This window comes from Copidosoma floridanum, unplaced genomic scaffold, assembly GCF_036245765.1.
Source record: "Copidosoma floridanum isolate Cflo_tuat_1 unplaced genomic scaffold, Cflo_Japanese_pri ptg000013l, whole genome shotgun sequence".
Taxonomy (NCBI): domain Eukaryota; kingdom Metazoa; phylum Arthropoda; class Insecta; order Hymenoptera; family Encyrtidae; genus Copidosoma; species Copidosoma floridanum.
This window is the reverse complement of record NW_028321890.1, coordinates 32812695-32827646: the sequence shown is the minus strand read 5'-3', so window position 1 is coordinate 32827646 and position 14952 is coordinate 32812695. Positions and strand designations below refer to the sequence as shown.

General features: G+C 44.2%; 1 protein-coding gene across 1 annotated transcript in view; it reads left to right on the top strand.

The window, feature by feature from the left end:
• Positions 1-14952, top strand: part of LOC106637499 (dynein regulatory complex subunit 7) — a 166889-nt gene that overhangs the window by 10482 nt on the left and 141455 nt on the right. The window contains exon 3 of the mRNA XM_089590826.1: positions 4754-4794. Within this exon, the coding sequence (XP_089446952.1) occupies positions 4754-4794 (41 nt within the window). The remainder of the gene's footprint in view (positions 1-4753; positions 4795-14952) is intronic.

The window sequence follows — 14952 nt, the reverse complement described above, 5'->3', positions numbered from 1 at the left end:
CGTAATACGCGTTGCGCTTCGAAACGAGGAAAGAGAAAAAGGTTGACGCTTCGGGGCTTATTGGGGTGCATGGGGGAGGGAAACCTAATGCACGGAGGAACGAGGGCGAAGGGTGAGAGAGCGGCCGGTAATGGAGAGGGTCCGAAGGATCGATCGGCGCGTCCTTCCGCCCGTATCTCCTGTATGTATATGTATGTAAGCTCGCTCGTCTACATGCCTTCGTGTATAAGTGTGGTGGAGCGATGCGTGTTCTCGTGGTACAATCTGCAAGAGAGGAGATCATATAAATATATATTATACGTATACAGATGTGGAACTTGCGGGGGAAAGAGCGAGAGAGCAGCGGTACAATTAATTTTCACCTGCCTCGAGCTACGGTCTTTCAGTGCACGGACGAGAGAGGCCATAGGTGGAATTTTACAAGCCAGTATATATATATATATATATATATATATATATAAACCAGAGGATCCGTAGTAGGCAAAGAGTGCCGGCGTGGACGGTAACGGCATGTGTATTAAGTATATACTCGATGATCGAGCTGTAGCGAAAGCGACTGCTGTGCCGTGGTTTTTTTTTTTTTTTTTTTCCATCGGGAGGGAGAGCTGCGGATTACACTGCTGGCACGGCCCATGCGCGAGCCACGGATCCGGACGCGAGCTACGTAAGCTACGTTGCACATGTATATCTATATACGTACCTATGGCTCTCTCTGTATCGGCCTTCGTTCGCTGCGGCGTTGGCGCCCGAGGCTGCGTTCGCTAGTGCCTCGTCGTGCTTTTTTTTTTTTTTTTTCCTTCTTTCCCTCTTGCGCGCGAGAGTAGATTTTTCCCAAATTCCTCTCTATACACGCGAAGGGAGGCTCTCGATTTTCGAGCGTCGCTGCGCCGTACGGGGAAAAGGGCGCTGGTTTTTCCCTCGCAGTCGAGGTCTCTCCTCGGTTGTAATTTTTGTTTTCGTCCGCGTGAATGGGGGGAACTCCGGACGTGCTGCCCTGCAGCTCTCGACCTTCGGATTTTCGAAGCGCCGGCCGTATACATGGCTGCGCGTACACAGATTTTCCATGGATTTATTTTTCATTTCTTTTTTTTGTTTTTTTTTGTTTTTTTTTTCTGTTTATTTACTGCTAACTTTTGATTTTCATCCTCGGGGCTACTTTTGATGTTGTTTTTTTTTCTTCCATTCTGGTTTACTCTAGTTTTGCAACAACAAATTTTAATGTTTGATAATCGGTGAAATCGATATATTTTATTTTAAGGCCCATTTAGCCAACACATTTCCACAATATTTAAAAATTAACTATCAATCGAATAGCAAAAAAAAAAAGAAAAAAAAAAAAGAGATGAGTTCCAGAGCACCGTTACAATTAACAATTAAGTATACATTTACACGGAGCATCGAGCGAGTGCAAGTATGGGTGATATGTAACCTGGTAAATAACACACGATAAAATCGTCCCCACGGAAACGCTTGTATACAAGTATGTGTACATACATATTTATAGCACACAGGTACACCAGAGAGTTTCCCCTATATCGGTTTTCACAATGGTATAGTCCTATTGTGAACTTTGCCGTCACAGAGCGCCTCGCTGACATTGAACCCGACCCGGCGAATCTAGATTTTCGAGGCGCAAAAACTTGTTGCGAGCTCCGAAACTATCCTGACCTACTTTTCTCTTCCCCTGTACATCTATACACACACTGGAATCGACGCACACTTGTGCGCACACCCGCATATATACGAAACCTTACCAAGTATACACGGTGCGTTTTATGATTGCGGATATTTTTTTTTTTGTTTACGCGCTCGTATACGCATATTGAGATCCGATTTACTTTGCCACTGCCGCAGCAACAGTAACCTTGAAAAGCGTATATGTATAAATACATGGCATATCTCTCTTTTCTCGCGTGTATAAGCGCGTTCTTGAGCTCGAACAAGAGATATATAGGGACTCGCGAGAGCTTCGCTGATATCTTTCGCGAATCAAAACGTGATGCTTATTGTGACGATGAAAAAAAAAAAAAAAAAAGTGTTTACTTTCATTGCCGTGCAGACGGTGTCTAGCGATAAATGATCGAAATCAATTGTACAGATTTCATTCGATGCTTCGAAAACTATGTACAGTTTTGTTTTTAATTTTTTAGTTTTTCTATTTTACAGCCTTTTCGACGAGCTGTGCGATTAACGTCTCCGCATTTATGTGTTACTCAGCACGATTACTTACATGCCACACGTGGTTATACACATCAGAATGAGCACCTCCGAGCTAAAACCTCGAACAAATCAATCAAATTTTTTTTTTTTCGTTATATAAAAACAATTAGGCTCTAACGACGTTGGAGCACGTGTGGAACACCGCGTCTGCGGTTTGACCGATACCGTAACGGGCATCATTATGATACATGTGCTCTCAAAACATCGATGTGGAGTATTTAGGTAGAATTCCCGTGTACACACGTGTCGATGGATCAATAAAAATGTGCAATTGAGCTGCGAGTGATTCAATCTCCACGAGGCGGTTGTGACTTTTATTAAAGCTTTACCCCTTTATTTCTATTCAGTGAAAAAAAAAAAAAAAAAAAAAAAAAAAAACAGTGTCTCTCTCTGATGACAGTAAATATATGGAAGCGTGTTAAAAACGCTGCCCCCCCCCAGAAGGGGAGGGGCCTGAAGTTTGGAAATCTTCCTGGCCGCGAATAACGCGCGTTCAAGCTCTTGCTGCTTGTTATTGCTCAACGCCCGGCAACAACGCGAGCGAGTTCGACTTGATGGGGACACCCGAAATCACACACATACACTCGCACTCACAGTGAATCCGTATAGGTAGGTGTACAATGTATATGTATACGTGCGCGTTGCTATCGCCTCTTGGAGTGACCACGGAATATGTAAACGCTCAGTCGGGCTGGAAAAAAGGAAAAGAAAAAAATCCCCTTGCCTCGGAGAAGCGCGATAGATCGAGGAAAAAACAACCGACTTATTTTTTTCGCCATCGCGGGCTTGTACGGTAGACACGTAGGTGTATACGTATATTTAGGGTCTAAAAAGCGGGAGGGAGAGAAAGACCGGGTAATTTAGCGCGACCGCGGCCCAAAGATTGCGATGATGGTATTACATGTACGCATATACCTATATGTAATATGTGTGTGCGCTAAACGGCAGCTATATACCTATATAGTGTACGGTCATTGTGCACACGTGTGCGCCCATCAGCAGCAGCTCGCGCTATACCTAATTTGTCCTTGTGCATGGCCCCTTTCGACAGCTCTCCGCGTGGTGCGTATGTGTATTCGCGTCGTATACATGTTTAAATATATATTCTTCCATGCATTGACTCCCGCCCAGCTCGATAATATACATATATACTCGCTCTGCTGTTTTTTTTTGTTTTTTTTTGTATTCCTTCAGTCGCGGCCGCCTCGACTTTTGCGCGACTTTTTAGACGATGCGACGCTCACGTATATATAGGCGTATATATATATATATGCTTTAGGCGGTCTCGGTGACGCTCGACGGGCACATTTAAAAAAAAAAGCCAAGAGAGTCGAGCTAACCGCGCGGCTCTTTTTTTCCCCTCTCCCTCCACATCTTCCTTTCTGCTTACATTAGCTGATCGATACAGCCGCAGTGTGTGTGAGAGTGTATACGCTATACACATATGGGAGCTCCCGCGAGCGCGACGCGGAGCGAGTGACCGCAAAATATATACACACGCGCGCGCGAGACTGTGTTGCGATAGCGCGCCGTTTATATACGACTCGCGAGTCGGCTGAAATATTCATCGGAGCAGCGATGGTGATGTGCGCCGCGAGAGCTAAAAATGACTTTGATTTCGCGGCGGTGACGACCACGACGAATTTGGGTATACTTTTATTTAAGCGCGACCGCGGGACAACGAGCGCTCGTTTAACAATATTATATATTGTATAATAATAGGTTGACGCGCAAAGGAGGGACTATTTCGTTTTCCAAGTGATGGAGAATTTTTGCGACAAAGTACAAAAAAATACGGCGCAGAGACAAGTGCCAACGAAATCGAGTGCTGGTCGCGGCGTCGATTAGCCCGCGTATACATACAACCTACAAACAACGACGCATACGCACGCACAGCCAATTCTCCCCTGGTTTGCTACGTTTTTTTTCATTTACACATCCATCCCTCCGACCCTCTTTTTTTCTCCTCGCATCCCTCTCGCAGTCCTTGCCTCGACTCTCCCTCTCGTCGTAAAAAAAAGGGGGTGACTGGGGTAAAGGGCTCCCTTACCTATACACACGCATCCATAACCCACCGCACTGGCGTGGATATGTAGGTCGAGCGTGAAATTCCTCATTTCCGAACGTTATTATTATATTGTAACAACTACAACTGTATGTATGGTTTCTTATATAGAGTTTTGTTGGATACATGTCGAAACCGTTGAACTGAGCACATGAGTTTTTTACTGCGGTTTGTAAGTTTTCATTGTGCGTGGTGGGTGAATTGTTATTGTTAGCAATAGTGTATTGTTTTTGTGAGACTGTGATCCTTTCTATACGCTTAGTGGGAGATTTTCTCGTTCGTCATGTACAATGGGCGCGAAGATGTTCCGCCATAACCTAATACTATAGTGTCTTAGACAGGACCTTTTTCTTGGTGCCTTTAACATTTTGTGCTCCCGGTGTTCCGGGCTTCCACTTTCAAAAACGCCCAAGAGGGTCTTTTCAAAGGCAAAATATACTTCAATTTATATCACACAAGGAAAAAAAACGCCCTGGTTCCACGCAAAAAATTTGTCGCGCAATTTCATTGTTACCATTAACAGAATGCGTTCTGATCACCATAGTCTTGCAGAAAGCCTCTTTCGGAAAAATTTAATTAATGTCCCTAGCTGTCCTTGCGGCTTCGACGAACAAACCCTTAATCATATTATCTGGAATTGTGATCTTTACTCTGCCCAAAGAACTTCTATGTTAAAGGAATTAATTAAAATTGATCTCCGTCCTCCTCTAAACATAGAATGTTTAATTGCGAAACCAAATATTAATGCGTGCCTTATAGTTTTTAAGTTCCTGAAAGCGTGTAATATAAATGTTTAATTTTTTTTACAACTGGTCAGAGTAATACATGTGCTCCTAGTCTTGACAAATTATTGATAATCATATTAATTTTATATTAGAAAAAAAAAAAAAAAAAAAAAAATCACAAATGCAAATGTTACTTTATGCGATGTACATACGTTGCCTATTTAACAGATACTGATAATGTTAGCCTTGTAATCTGCGTGTACTTAACTAGCAAGCGACCTCACTTGTACAAATTGTATAGTACTTGTTATATGTCAATATGTATACATGTATGTAAATGTACTCTTATCTTCTCAATAAATTCAGCGTTCATACCTCTTATGAGGTCAGAACCTTAAATACAAAAAAAAAAAACAACTATATGTATATACGTACACATCTTGGAGTTGCAAAGGAAAACCCGCTCGCGTCCTCTCTTCCCCCAATTTCTCTTTGACGTGCGTGCGGTGCATGCCTTCGACGGACTTTTCTCGCGCCCGTGTACTCCCCATACAATCATATATATTATGTTGTACGGGTGAGCTTTGTCCCGGGGAAAAACTTCCTTCCGCGAATTTTCTCAGCGTCCACGGCTTTTCTTTTTCCCCGGCTGCCCCCCATATATTATATCATATAAACGTTGTACGTGCTCCCCCTGCCCCTTGCTCGTCGGAGACAACGAGATTGAGGATCGATACTCGGGACTCGTCTCCCCCCCCTCTCCTTTCCTTTCTTCCTACCTCCCTCGAGGGAGTTGTACACACTGTACGGCCGAGAGTTTTATTGTGGGAAGCGCAGGTATATGTGTGTATATACGTGGGCGCGCGTGTTTTCGCTCTCCCGTCTCCGCATCGGCCGAAAGAAAGTGTCCAAACCGAGGGAGATAAGAGCCTATACCGTATACCCTTGTGTGTGTACATACACGCGCGCGCGTAATCGCTCCTGCGGAGAAATAAGAAATCCCCGAAGCGTCCGAATATATATACGTACACGGCGGCGGAGGAAACGTTTCTCTCTTTCTTTCCTCCTCGCGGTGTGTGACACATGGTATACGCGATAAAACTCTCTTTTTTTTTTTTCTTCTCTTGTTAGCGTCGCGGTGCGTGTGTATACCATCGTGACGCGCCGTGGCGTTGAGTAAGCGTGGAAATAACAGAAATGCAATAATACAAGCGAGAGAGGGACATTTTCACGATGAGTTTGAATCACGGAGGGAATGGAAAAATCAGGGTCGCGCTTGCGTGTGGTGAACAATCCTGGGGCATTTTTTGTGTTTGGCTGTACTCGATACACGTTCGTGCAGTTTACTGCCCTACAAACGGAGGGAGTATACATACGTAACGATGGAAATAAAACGATCATAAATCACTTCCGACCGAGTGACGCTGGTATAATATGAGCGTGTGTACGCTCTCCACCCATTATTCACATTTATCTCTCCGAGTTCGCATTCGAAGTCAATTTCACACATCGTAATCGCGTACTTGATGTCCCTTTTTTTCCCCCTTTCGTTCTCTTTTCAACACTTGCGACAGAAGCTGTTTCTCGTTTTATTTTTTTATTTTTTTTTTATTTTTTTTTTTTTTGGCCATCAAACAACGACGTTACGCTAATTGTCGCTTTAATTCATGGGCAACAGGTGTTTTTATCGAATTTAATGCTTTTTCCTTTTCTACGTGGTTGCACCGCCCAATGTGTCGCACCAGCGGTAATGATTGACGCGTGATTTTAAATACCTTCTTTTTTCCTTAATCTCATATTAAATTTCGACATCACAAATAAAATCTCGAGGTTTTGTTTCAACCTGCAGTTGTGTCTTTTTTTTTTTATCCGTTGAGTCGTTGAAGATATTTTTCAGAAATAAAATTGAAAAATAATTCAACATCACACGATGACGCTCCATTAGTCTACATATAATACATCTCGTATTAATTTAATGTAATCGAGAGGGTAAGGTCTCACAAGTATACTTGCAAAAGTATATCTAACCCCGTTTAATTACGAAAATTGAAATTTCAAATAATCAATTAGAGAGAACTTCTTCAACATTTTAATATGACCAACTTTTCACCCTCTATCGCCGACGCACCATCACTTAATTAACATCACTGAAATAAAGTAAAGTTATTATTCCGAGGTTTTAAAAAAGACCCGTGGCAAATGCAATTTCTCCTATACATAGTAATATTGTTGGTGGAACAATAGTTATCAATTCAATCAAACGTGATATAAATCAATTGCGAACCGCGTGTGCTTTTATTTCCCTCTTTAGAGCTCTCAACTCTAATTAATATAATGATGTATCTGACGAGTAAAGGGAAATGAAGCACTATTTGCACCGAGTTTGATTCGACGCAAAAAAAATGGTCTATCTGACTTCCAAGAATCCAATCACGAACCATTTTCAGGGTAGGTTTTTGGATAACAGAAGGACACCACGTATACAGCGCGTAGGCAGCGGCGCATCCTTTCAGTCGTTCTCGAAGAAAAAAAAAAAAAAAAAATCCACACGCCATCGATATACACTGCATAAATATAGATACCGTACAATATAGGATCATAAAAAAGGTGCTATCAATCTCTGTATTCCCCGCATGCACTAAACGTGCTCGCACTACTACACCCCGTGCACACAAAAACAGCACGAGGCATCATCCGAGTTGTGTATCAAATTACCCTTCGAGAGCCTCTCTTTCCGCACATCCGGTCCTTTTCTGTAACACACTTACAAGCGCGTCCCCCGCGGTGCGTATACACACATGTATGTATAGGTACATGTTGGCGTGTGTACTCTCTTTATCGTGACCAAGAGTGTAATGTTGTGTACCTAAAGCATGTTTTGTGTATACCTATACACGTGGGACGAAAAAAAAAAAAAGGCACGAACAGCAGCAGCGGCAGGAGGGCCGCGGACGCTAATGCGACAAAGTCAAGTGCTCGCTTCGCTAAACTTTCGCCCCCTCCCCCTCAACCCCCATTGCTACCACTCTGCTCCCTTTTTCCCTCTCGCTGCGGCAGGAGCTCGCTATTTTTGTCGCGCGTGTTTTCAGTTTCTGCTTCTTTTTCCTTTTTGTTTTGTTTTTTTTGTTTTTTTTCGCATATAATATACGCCAACCAGCAGGTCTCCACTTTTTCTTCAACCAGTTTTTTTTGCTAGCGTATATTACATACCCAACTTACGTATAGCGTTGAGTGCAGTTATGTGCAAGCCAGAGGCGCGGTGGATGTACAGAGGGACGAGTTTCTTGTTTCATTATGTTATTTAGTGTAAATTCGTTAGCTGATCTTTTTTTTTTTTTTTGCCCAGCTGCCGCCTACTGTCGCCGGGTTTTTCTTTTTTCTTTTTTCCCCCCAAAGTTTTACTTTGCATTTCAAGTGCAAGCCAGTCTGAGACATTATGTCCAAAGCGGCCCCTCCCTTTTTTTTTCTATGTTGTTACAGCGCGTGACATTTAAGTAGTATTAATGTTAAAAACGTGTTCGGTAACAAAATTTATATTTGTTGGCGTGTACGAAGCTTTTTATCGTGTGAGTGACCCTTGGAGTATGAAACAGCAGGTGCTCTTGATGAAAAAAAAAAAAAAAAGAAAAAAACCAAAACCATCAGCATTATCATGACCATTATTATTTATCAACACTTTTGGATCCGAATTAACTTTGAAGCGGATCAGTAGAACCGCTCGGCGTGACATCTCGATTACAGAGTTACAAACACAACGATTACCGAGTCCAATAGTCATCAGCGTCACTATCAACTTTTGTCGCTACCGCCCATATATATATATATTTACATACGCACATGTAATCGTTCGCGGGACCCTTAAAAAACCTTCCGGCACAGTGAGACGGCAATAAAATGCCCTTTCTTTCTCACGTTCATGTATGTACTTATAAATATGTATACACATAGTAACACTTTGCTCTCCCTCCCCTCCCTTTACCTGAATACATAATATGTATTGTATGTATACAATCGTTGTACTGTCTTAACGTCTCGTATGCACATTACGGCGGAAAAATATGTATACCTATATATATCCGAGAGAGTAAAGGTAAGGGCTCGGATTATGCGTAATTCGATCTTCATTAGCGATTCGTGCAACTATTATAATACCTATGCGTATAGCCTATAGGTAATATAAACAGGGGAATGTATGTACAGAAGGCTCTTGTGTACCGCTCCCTCTCTCTTGTCTACACCTCTGTTCACACACAACACATGCGTATACATACGTGACTTTAGAATTCGGTCCAGTGTGTGTCATCTGTTGTACGGTCCCTTGATCGAAAAAAAATTGTCAGGCCCTCTCGTAAGCATCTCCTCTTCCCGACATTACATTACATTATCAAGCAATACGCAACATTCATTAGTATACACAGGATGTAAGCACGATAAAGTGCCAAAAGGTAGCTTGGGTGCTATTATTATTGGTCACATTAGTACCACACGATAAGATAAGTCTTAAATCAGGTATGGGTATACAGTCCAATATCGGCATCCACTAAACTATATACTCCTGAATCATTATCATCTATCCGATGGACGAAAAATACCTTTGTCTCAGCGATATGCACAGGAGTAGGTATATCGTGTTGGCACGTATACGATTATAAATCCGTTAACAGGTGTAATTACGAATTAAGCGGAATTTATGTACCAATTGAACGCGCGCACCACACGACGAAGGGGCAGTTTAGCGTCTGCCTCGTTTAGGAAAACCATGAAAGATCAAGGACTCGTTTTAACATCTATATCATCTGTACTCCTGCATTATAGGTATACGTGTCTACATGGAACATAATATATATATATGTATGCATGTACACACGCGGAGCCCCGTCATCTCTGCTACATTACGCTTTGTACGTATATCCCGCACGTTTGTGTATTAGGTATACGAGCGATTCATTAAATTTTTCGGGGGGAAAGCACCACGTACCTATATGTATACGTACACGGGAGGGTCGAGCTTTCGCGCGAAATTAGATTCGCGCGTGTCGCCCGTACACCCACTGTATACGATGCGATGGGCGGAAAAGCCCACTTGGGAAGAAGAAAACGCGCTTTGGTGTATCATTGTACATCACACGGGCTTCCGGGTGAACGGCAAAGCAGGAAAACGACGTGGATTAACGTATGTGTATGCACAGGGCCACGGGTCTAATTGAATTTTTGATTAGCCACGACGCTTGACTGGACGAAGATCTTAATTTCGAGATCCTCGCCAACTTTTTTTTTTATCCACAAGATTATATTTTCCACTGAATCCTATGACATATAAATATTTATCCCCCACCCCCCAAAACAAAAAAAAAAACAGGTGCTTGCCTTTCGTAATCAATAACCTCTTGACGTCACGCGCGGAGATGGACGCTTAAAAATAACCCATCCCAGAGTAGGTATATATTTATACACGCGAACTATTTGCATGGTTGTACACGCGTCACGCGATCTAAGGATACATCCGATGTACCTATACTCATATGGGTATACCTACGCAATACAAGTACACGCGCACGGAAGCAATCTAAAAAGCCATGAAACCGCATCAAGTCCCACTGTCGTCGCATGTATATAGGTATAGGTACCTAATCGAAAAAAATCGTAATCCAAGAGAGAAAGAGCCGTACAGCAGCTCCTCCTTTCCCATTTGTGTATGTATGTACGGGCACCCCCATATGGGCGCATATACGTGTAACTAGCCATCAGCTAGCACCCCCGAAAAAAAAAAAAAAAAAAAAAAAAACGGATCTGTACGTAAAAACGAGATGTACGGATCGAGAAGCCTTTCCCCCTCCCTATTTCGCTTGACCTACCCTTGCGCTGTACCGTATGTACCTATAATACGGGCAGTGAAACAGAACAGGCAGTGCAAATAAGCATCGCCGCGAATGTCGCGCAGTCACGCGAGACCCCTCCGCGGTGTCGTGTACGTATATATACGTATAAACGTACGTGTGCACCGGAGTGGAGAGAGAGAGCGGGTCGGGGGCATACACAACAGATGGGCTGCGCTCTCACCAGCAGGGAGCGCAGCGACATACGGGAGGTGGTTGGTGTACTTACTTAGATGCGCACGGCCGAAATCAGAGAGGAAGAAATTGGATCGAGGGATTATTCGCCGTCGCCGCTTGCTCGCTCCCGTGCACCACCGCGTGTCTATAAGCTGCTGCTGCTGCTGCTGCTTTATTTTACTTTTCTTTTTCTCTTGTTCCGTGATGCTCGGGATAAGGTGCAGGAGGAGGGAGGAAAGGGGCGCGCTCGGCTCCGTATACTGAATACCAAAGGAACAAGTTGCCCGCGCGCGTGTAATATACGTATACACATATATTTAGTAATTGTCCGCAGTTGTAATGGCCATGTTGGAACTAATTGACACTCCCGGTTCTTGGTTATCACCTATATACTAGCATGCTCCGGTGATTCTATAGTAATATAAAAAACAAACAACCCGTGCCAAACAACGTTATTTTGTTTCCCTGATGCAGTAGACAAAAAAAAAAAAAAAAAAAAATGGTAAATCGCGGAGCGCACCCCCAACGCAATTTCATTTACCGCGAAAGCGCACCCTCGTCTGCAATTGGAAGATTCCCACCCCATCCCATCCCATTTCTGTTGTACAGTTGAAGGAAAAACCGAGAGAAGAGGCGAAAAAAAAAAAAAAAAAAAAAAAAAAGAAAAGCCACGTTGTACCAAAATCCTCGGTGCGGAGGAAAAAAGAAAAAGGTACGGGAGAGAAAATAAGGAAAGATCGCAGTGCAGCGGGAAAAACCGAACACCCAGAGTTTTTCTCTCCCCCCTTCCCCCTCTCCGCCCTACCTTGTCTGGCTGTACAACACGTGTAGGGCTGAAAATTTAGCGAAGCGCGAGTTACGGGCAAGTGGGCCGGCATCAGCCCCGGAGGAAAAGGGAAAAGGACGCCGCCGCCGGGATGAGAGCGCTCATCTATATCCGCATCACCATATAGCCAGCTTGCACACTCGCACCCTTCTCCCTTATACCTATATATAAGTATATATTATATATACATGGGTAGTGCCGCGCTTGGGAAACGAACGGAAGAACCGAAGAGAGAGGCTGTATGTGTATATGTATATAAGGTGGGTATAGGTATAGACTGCACGCTCGGCTCGAATGGCCAAGCAGGCGCGTCTCTCTCTCTCTCTCTCTTGCACCCATCGCGAGAGCGCGCTTCGGCTAAGAGCAAAGGGGGAGGGGGGGGTCGAGGGTTCCAAAGGGGCCGGGGGAGGAGGTAGGTAGGTATACACGCCAGTGGCGGCCTTGCATGCAGACGTTGGACCTTATGTATATATATATATATACAGAGAACGTAACGAGCGAGCGAGCGAGCGAGCGAGAGAGATAACGAAAAGCTATACCGTCGCGGTGCAAAGTGAATACGAGCGAGCGAACGGGAGAGAAAGAGAAGCTGAGCACATTTACCCGTCAAGAGCGCGAGGGTAGGGAAGGGGGGTGGGGGAAGGGAAGGGAAGGGAAGGTTGCCACCGCGGGGCCACGGATATGCGCGTCGCGCCAAGGGATCACCCCCGAGAGAGAAAGAGGGCGAAAACAAGGATGAGAGGCCATAGGCCGGCTGGGTGATGGTGCATGGACCGTACGTGTGTGTGTGTGTGTGGGCAAACTGCAGCAGCAGCGACGATGACGACGAGCCTTTGGGAGGCTGCATGCAGCGAGGGCTATAACATATATAGACGCGGCCTGTATTAGCAAGCTACGGGCTAGACTACGATGCACACACACACGCATGTGTATATATAACATCATGTATAATAGGTGCAGGAGGTGGAGGTGAAAGTTTCGATCGGCAGCCGCGGAACGACGACGACGTAGTGGTACACAGGGAGGGTGGGAACGGTATATGTGCGTGTTCACGAATAACGTTCCTCATCGGACTCTACATGGGGGTATGTGTATATATAGGGTACATAGAGCGCGATAAACGAGGCCCGCCACTGCCACCCCATCCCCCGTCTCTCGTTTGTGCAGCTGCCCCCTTCAAGCCTCCCGATCGCGCCACCTTTCCTCCTCCTTCGAATTCTGCATAATAACGCTGGTGTACGTGCCTTATACCTATATATATATATCTTATACGTTACATACACCTACTATCTATATCCTACGTCCTTTGCTTGCTGCAGCGCCAGCCCCACTGTGTACTCTATGGCTGTTGATGTCTTTGCTCCGTCGTTCGCATACATGTGTGTTGTACGTTACACGTATAATATTATAGGTACGTGTTTGTCCTTCCTCCCGCCCTCCCCTACAAATCGTTGCTTTGATTACTCGAAACGAATATTTTTACCCTCGATTGACCATTTCTTATGCAAACGGTATACATGTAGGTACAATGACATAATATCTCTATATACAACTGCCCGAAAGAATATGAGCTCCAGCTGCGTCATGGGTACTATACCTTACATGTGTATCAATGAGCTGTACCTATACTGGGTATCCTCGAACACGTGGAAGGCAAAAGGGGTTTACCTCGTGGAAAAAGGAAAATGCGAGGGATGAGCGCGGAGTGGACTGTACTTATACGTTACACGTATCATTTTGTATCCATAAGCTGCAACCCGTGCACCGTTTGTACATGTAATGGTGTATACCAATGCGTATATGCAACTGACGCGGGCGTTTATTTATTCGGCGGGTGGTGAGTGGCATTTGCGAGGTAGGTAATCCGGCGAGCGCGTAATACCGCGCACAAAGCAACGTATATATACAGGCCGAGGGAGCGTAGGCGGCCCCTTTAGCCTTCCACCCCATGCGCTCTCCCTCCCCTCCCCCCTTGCCAACGCGCATCGGGACCCTATTGTGTGCTCGTGTTTCGCGGAAAAAAAAAAAAAAAAAAAAAAACGGGGGCCATTTGCAGGCATCAGCTCTGTTGGGTGTATGTAGCTTTTCTTTTCACCCTTCCACGCGTCGATGTGCAATGTATACGGGCACGCGTGCTCTTTTATGTATATATACACCTTCCTCTATATAATATGTGCGTTTATACGCGAACGCCTGCAACCGTATATACATGTACCTACTCGTTGCGTTTTGCTCGAAACTTCCGAGTATGTGTATACACTCCGCGATGTTATCCGGTTTCATCCTCTTGCGCGCTGTTTTTTTTTTCCCTCCACTTTTTAAATTGTTTGTTTCACGTTGCAGACTCGTTTTGGTTATTTCAACCTAATTTTCTCTCTTTCTCTGGCCATAGTATAATCGCGAATGAGACGGGTATACACGTAAATGCAAGGGTTGGAGAAAAGGGATGATCCCTTGTTGTGCGCATTGCGCGTTACATTGTATACAATACACACCTCCAAGAGCACCCAAATATTTTCAACTCGATGTTTTTCCGAAAATCCTGCTACTCCCTCGTTATATTACCCGCTTATGTATACAACTTAATTGTAGTACATCAGCTATATATGCTGTACACTCTGCAGCGTAAATTGTGTACAGCACGCGTATATTATATAGGCTGGTGCGCTGCAGATGGTCGGCGACGAGGAGAAACACCCGATTTTTCTTTATTTTCCCTTCCATGCACACACAGAGACGGGATTATACCCGAAGTAATACTTATATATATATGAGAATTAGCTTTTCCTTCGGTTCCGCAGTTATGATCGCTCTCTCTTTTCTCTGCTGCTTGTACGTATATTGGGCCTTGGAAATCGTGTACATGCGTGTGTATAATTATATATGTACACATATGCAGAGCAGCTAAGCACACAATTTGTATATGATAACGCGGGGGAAAAAAATAAATGAAAGATCGTCGACTCGTTTGCTCCTTGACTCTAGCGATTACGACCACTCGTTCAGAACGTGAGTATAGATTTGGTATACTGACACATCTGTGGTCACTAAAACTATATAATT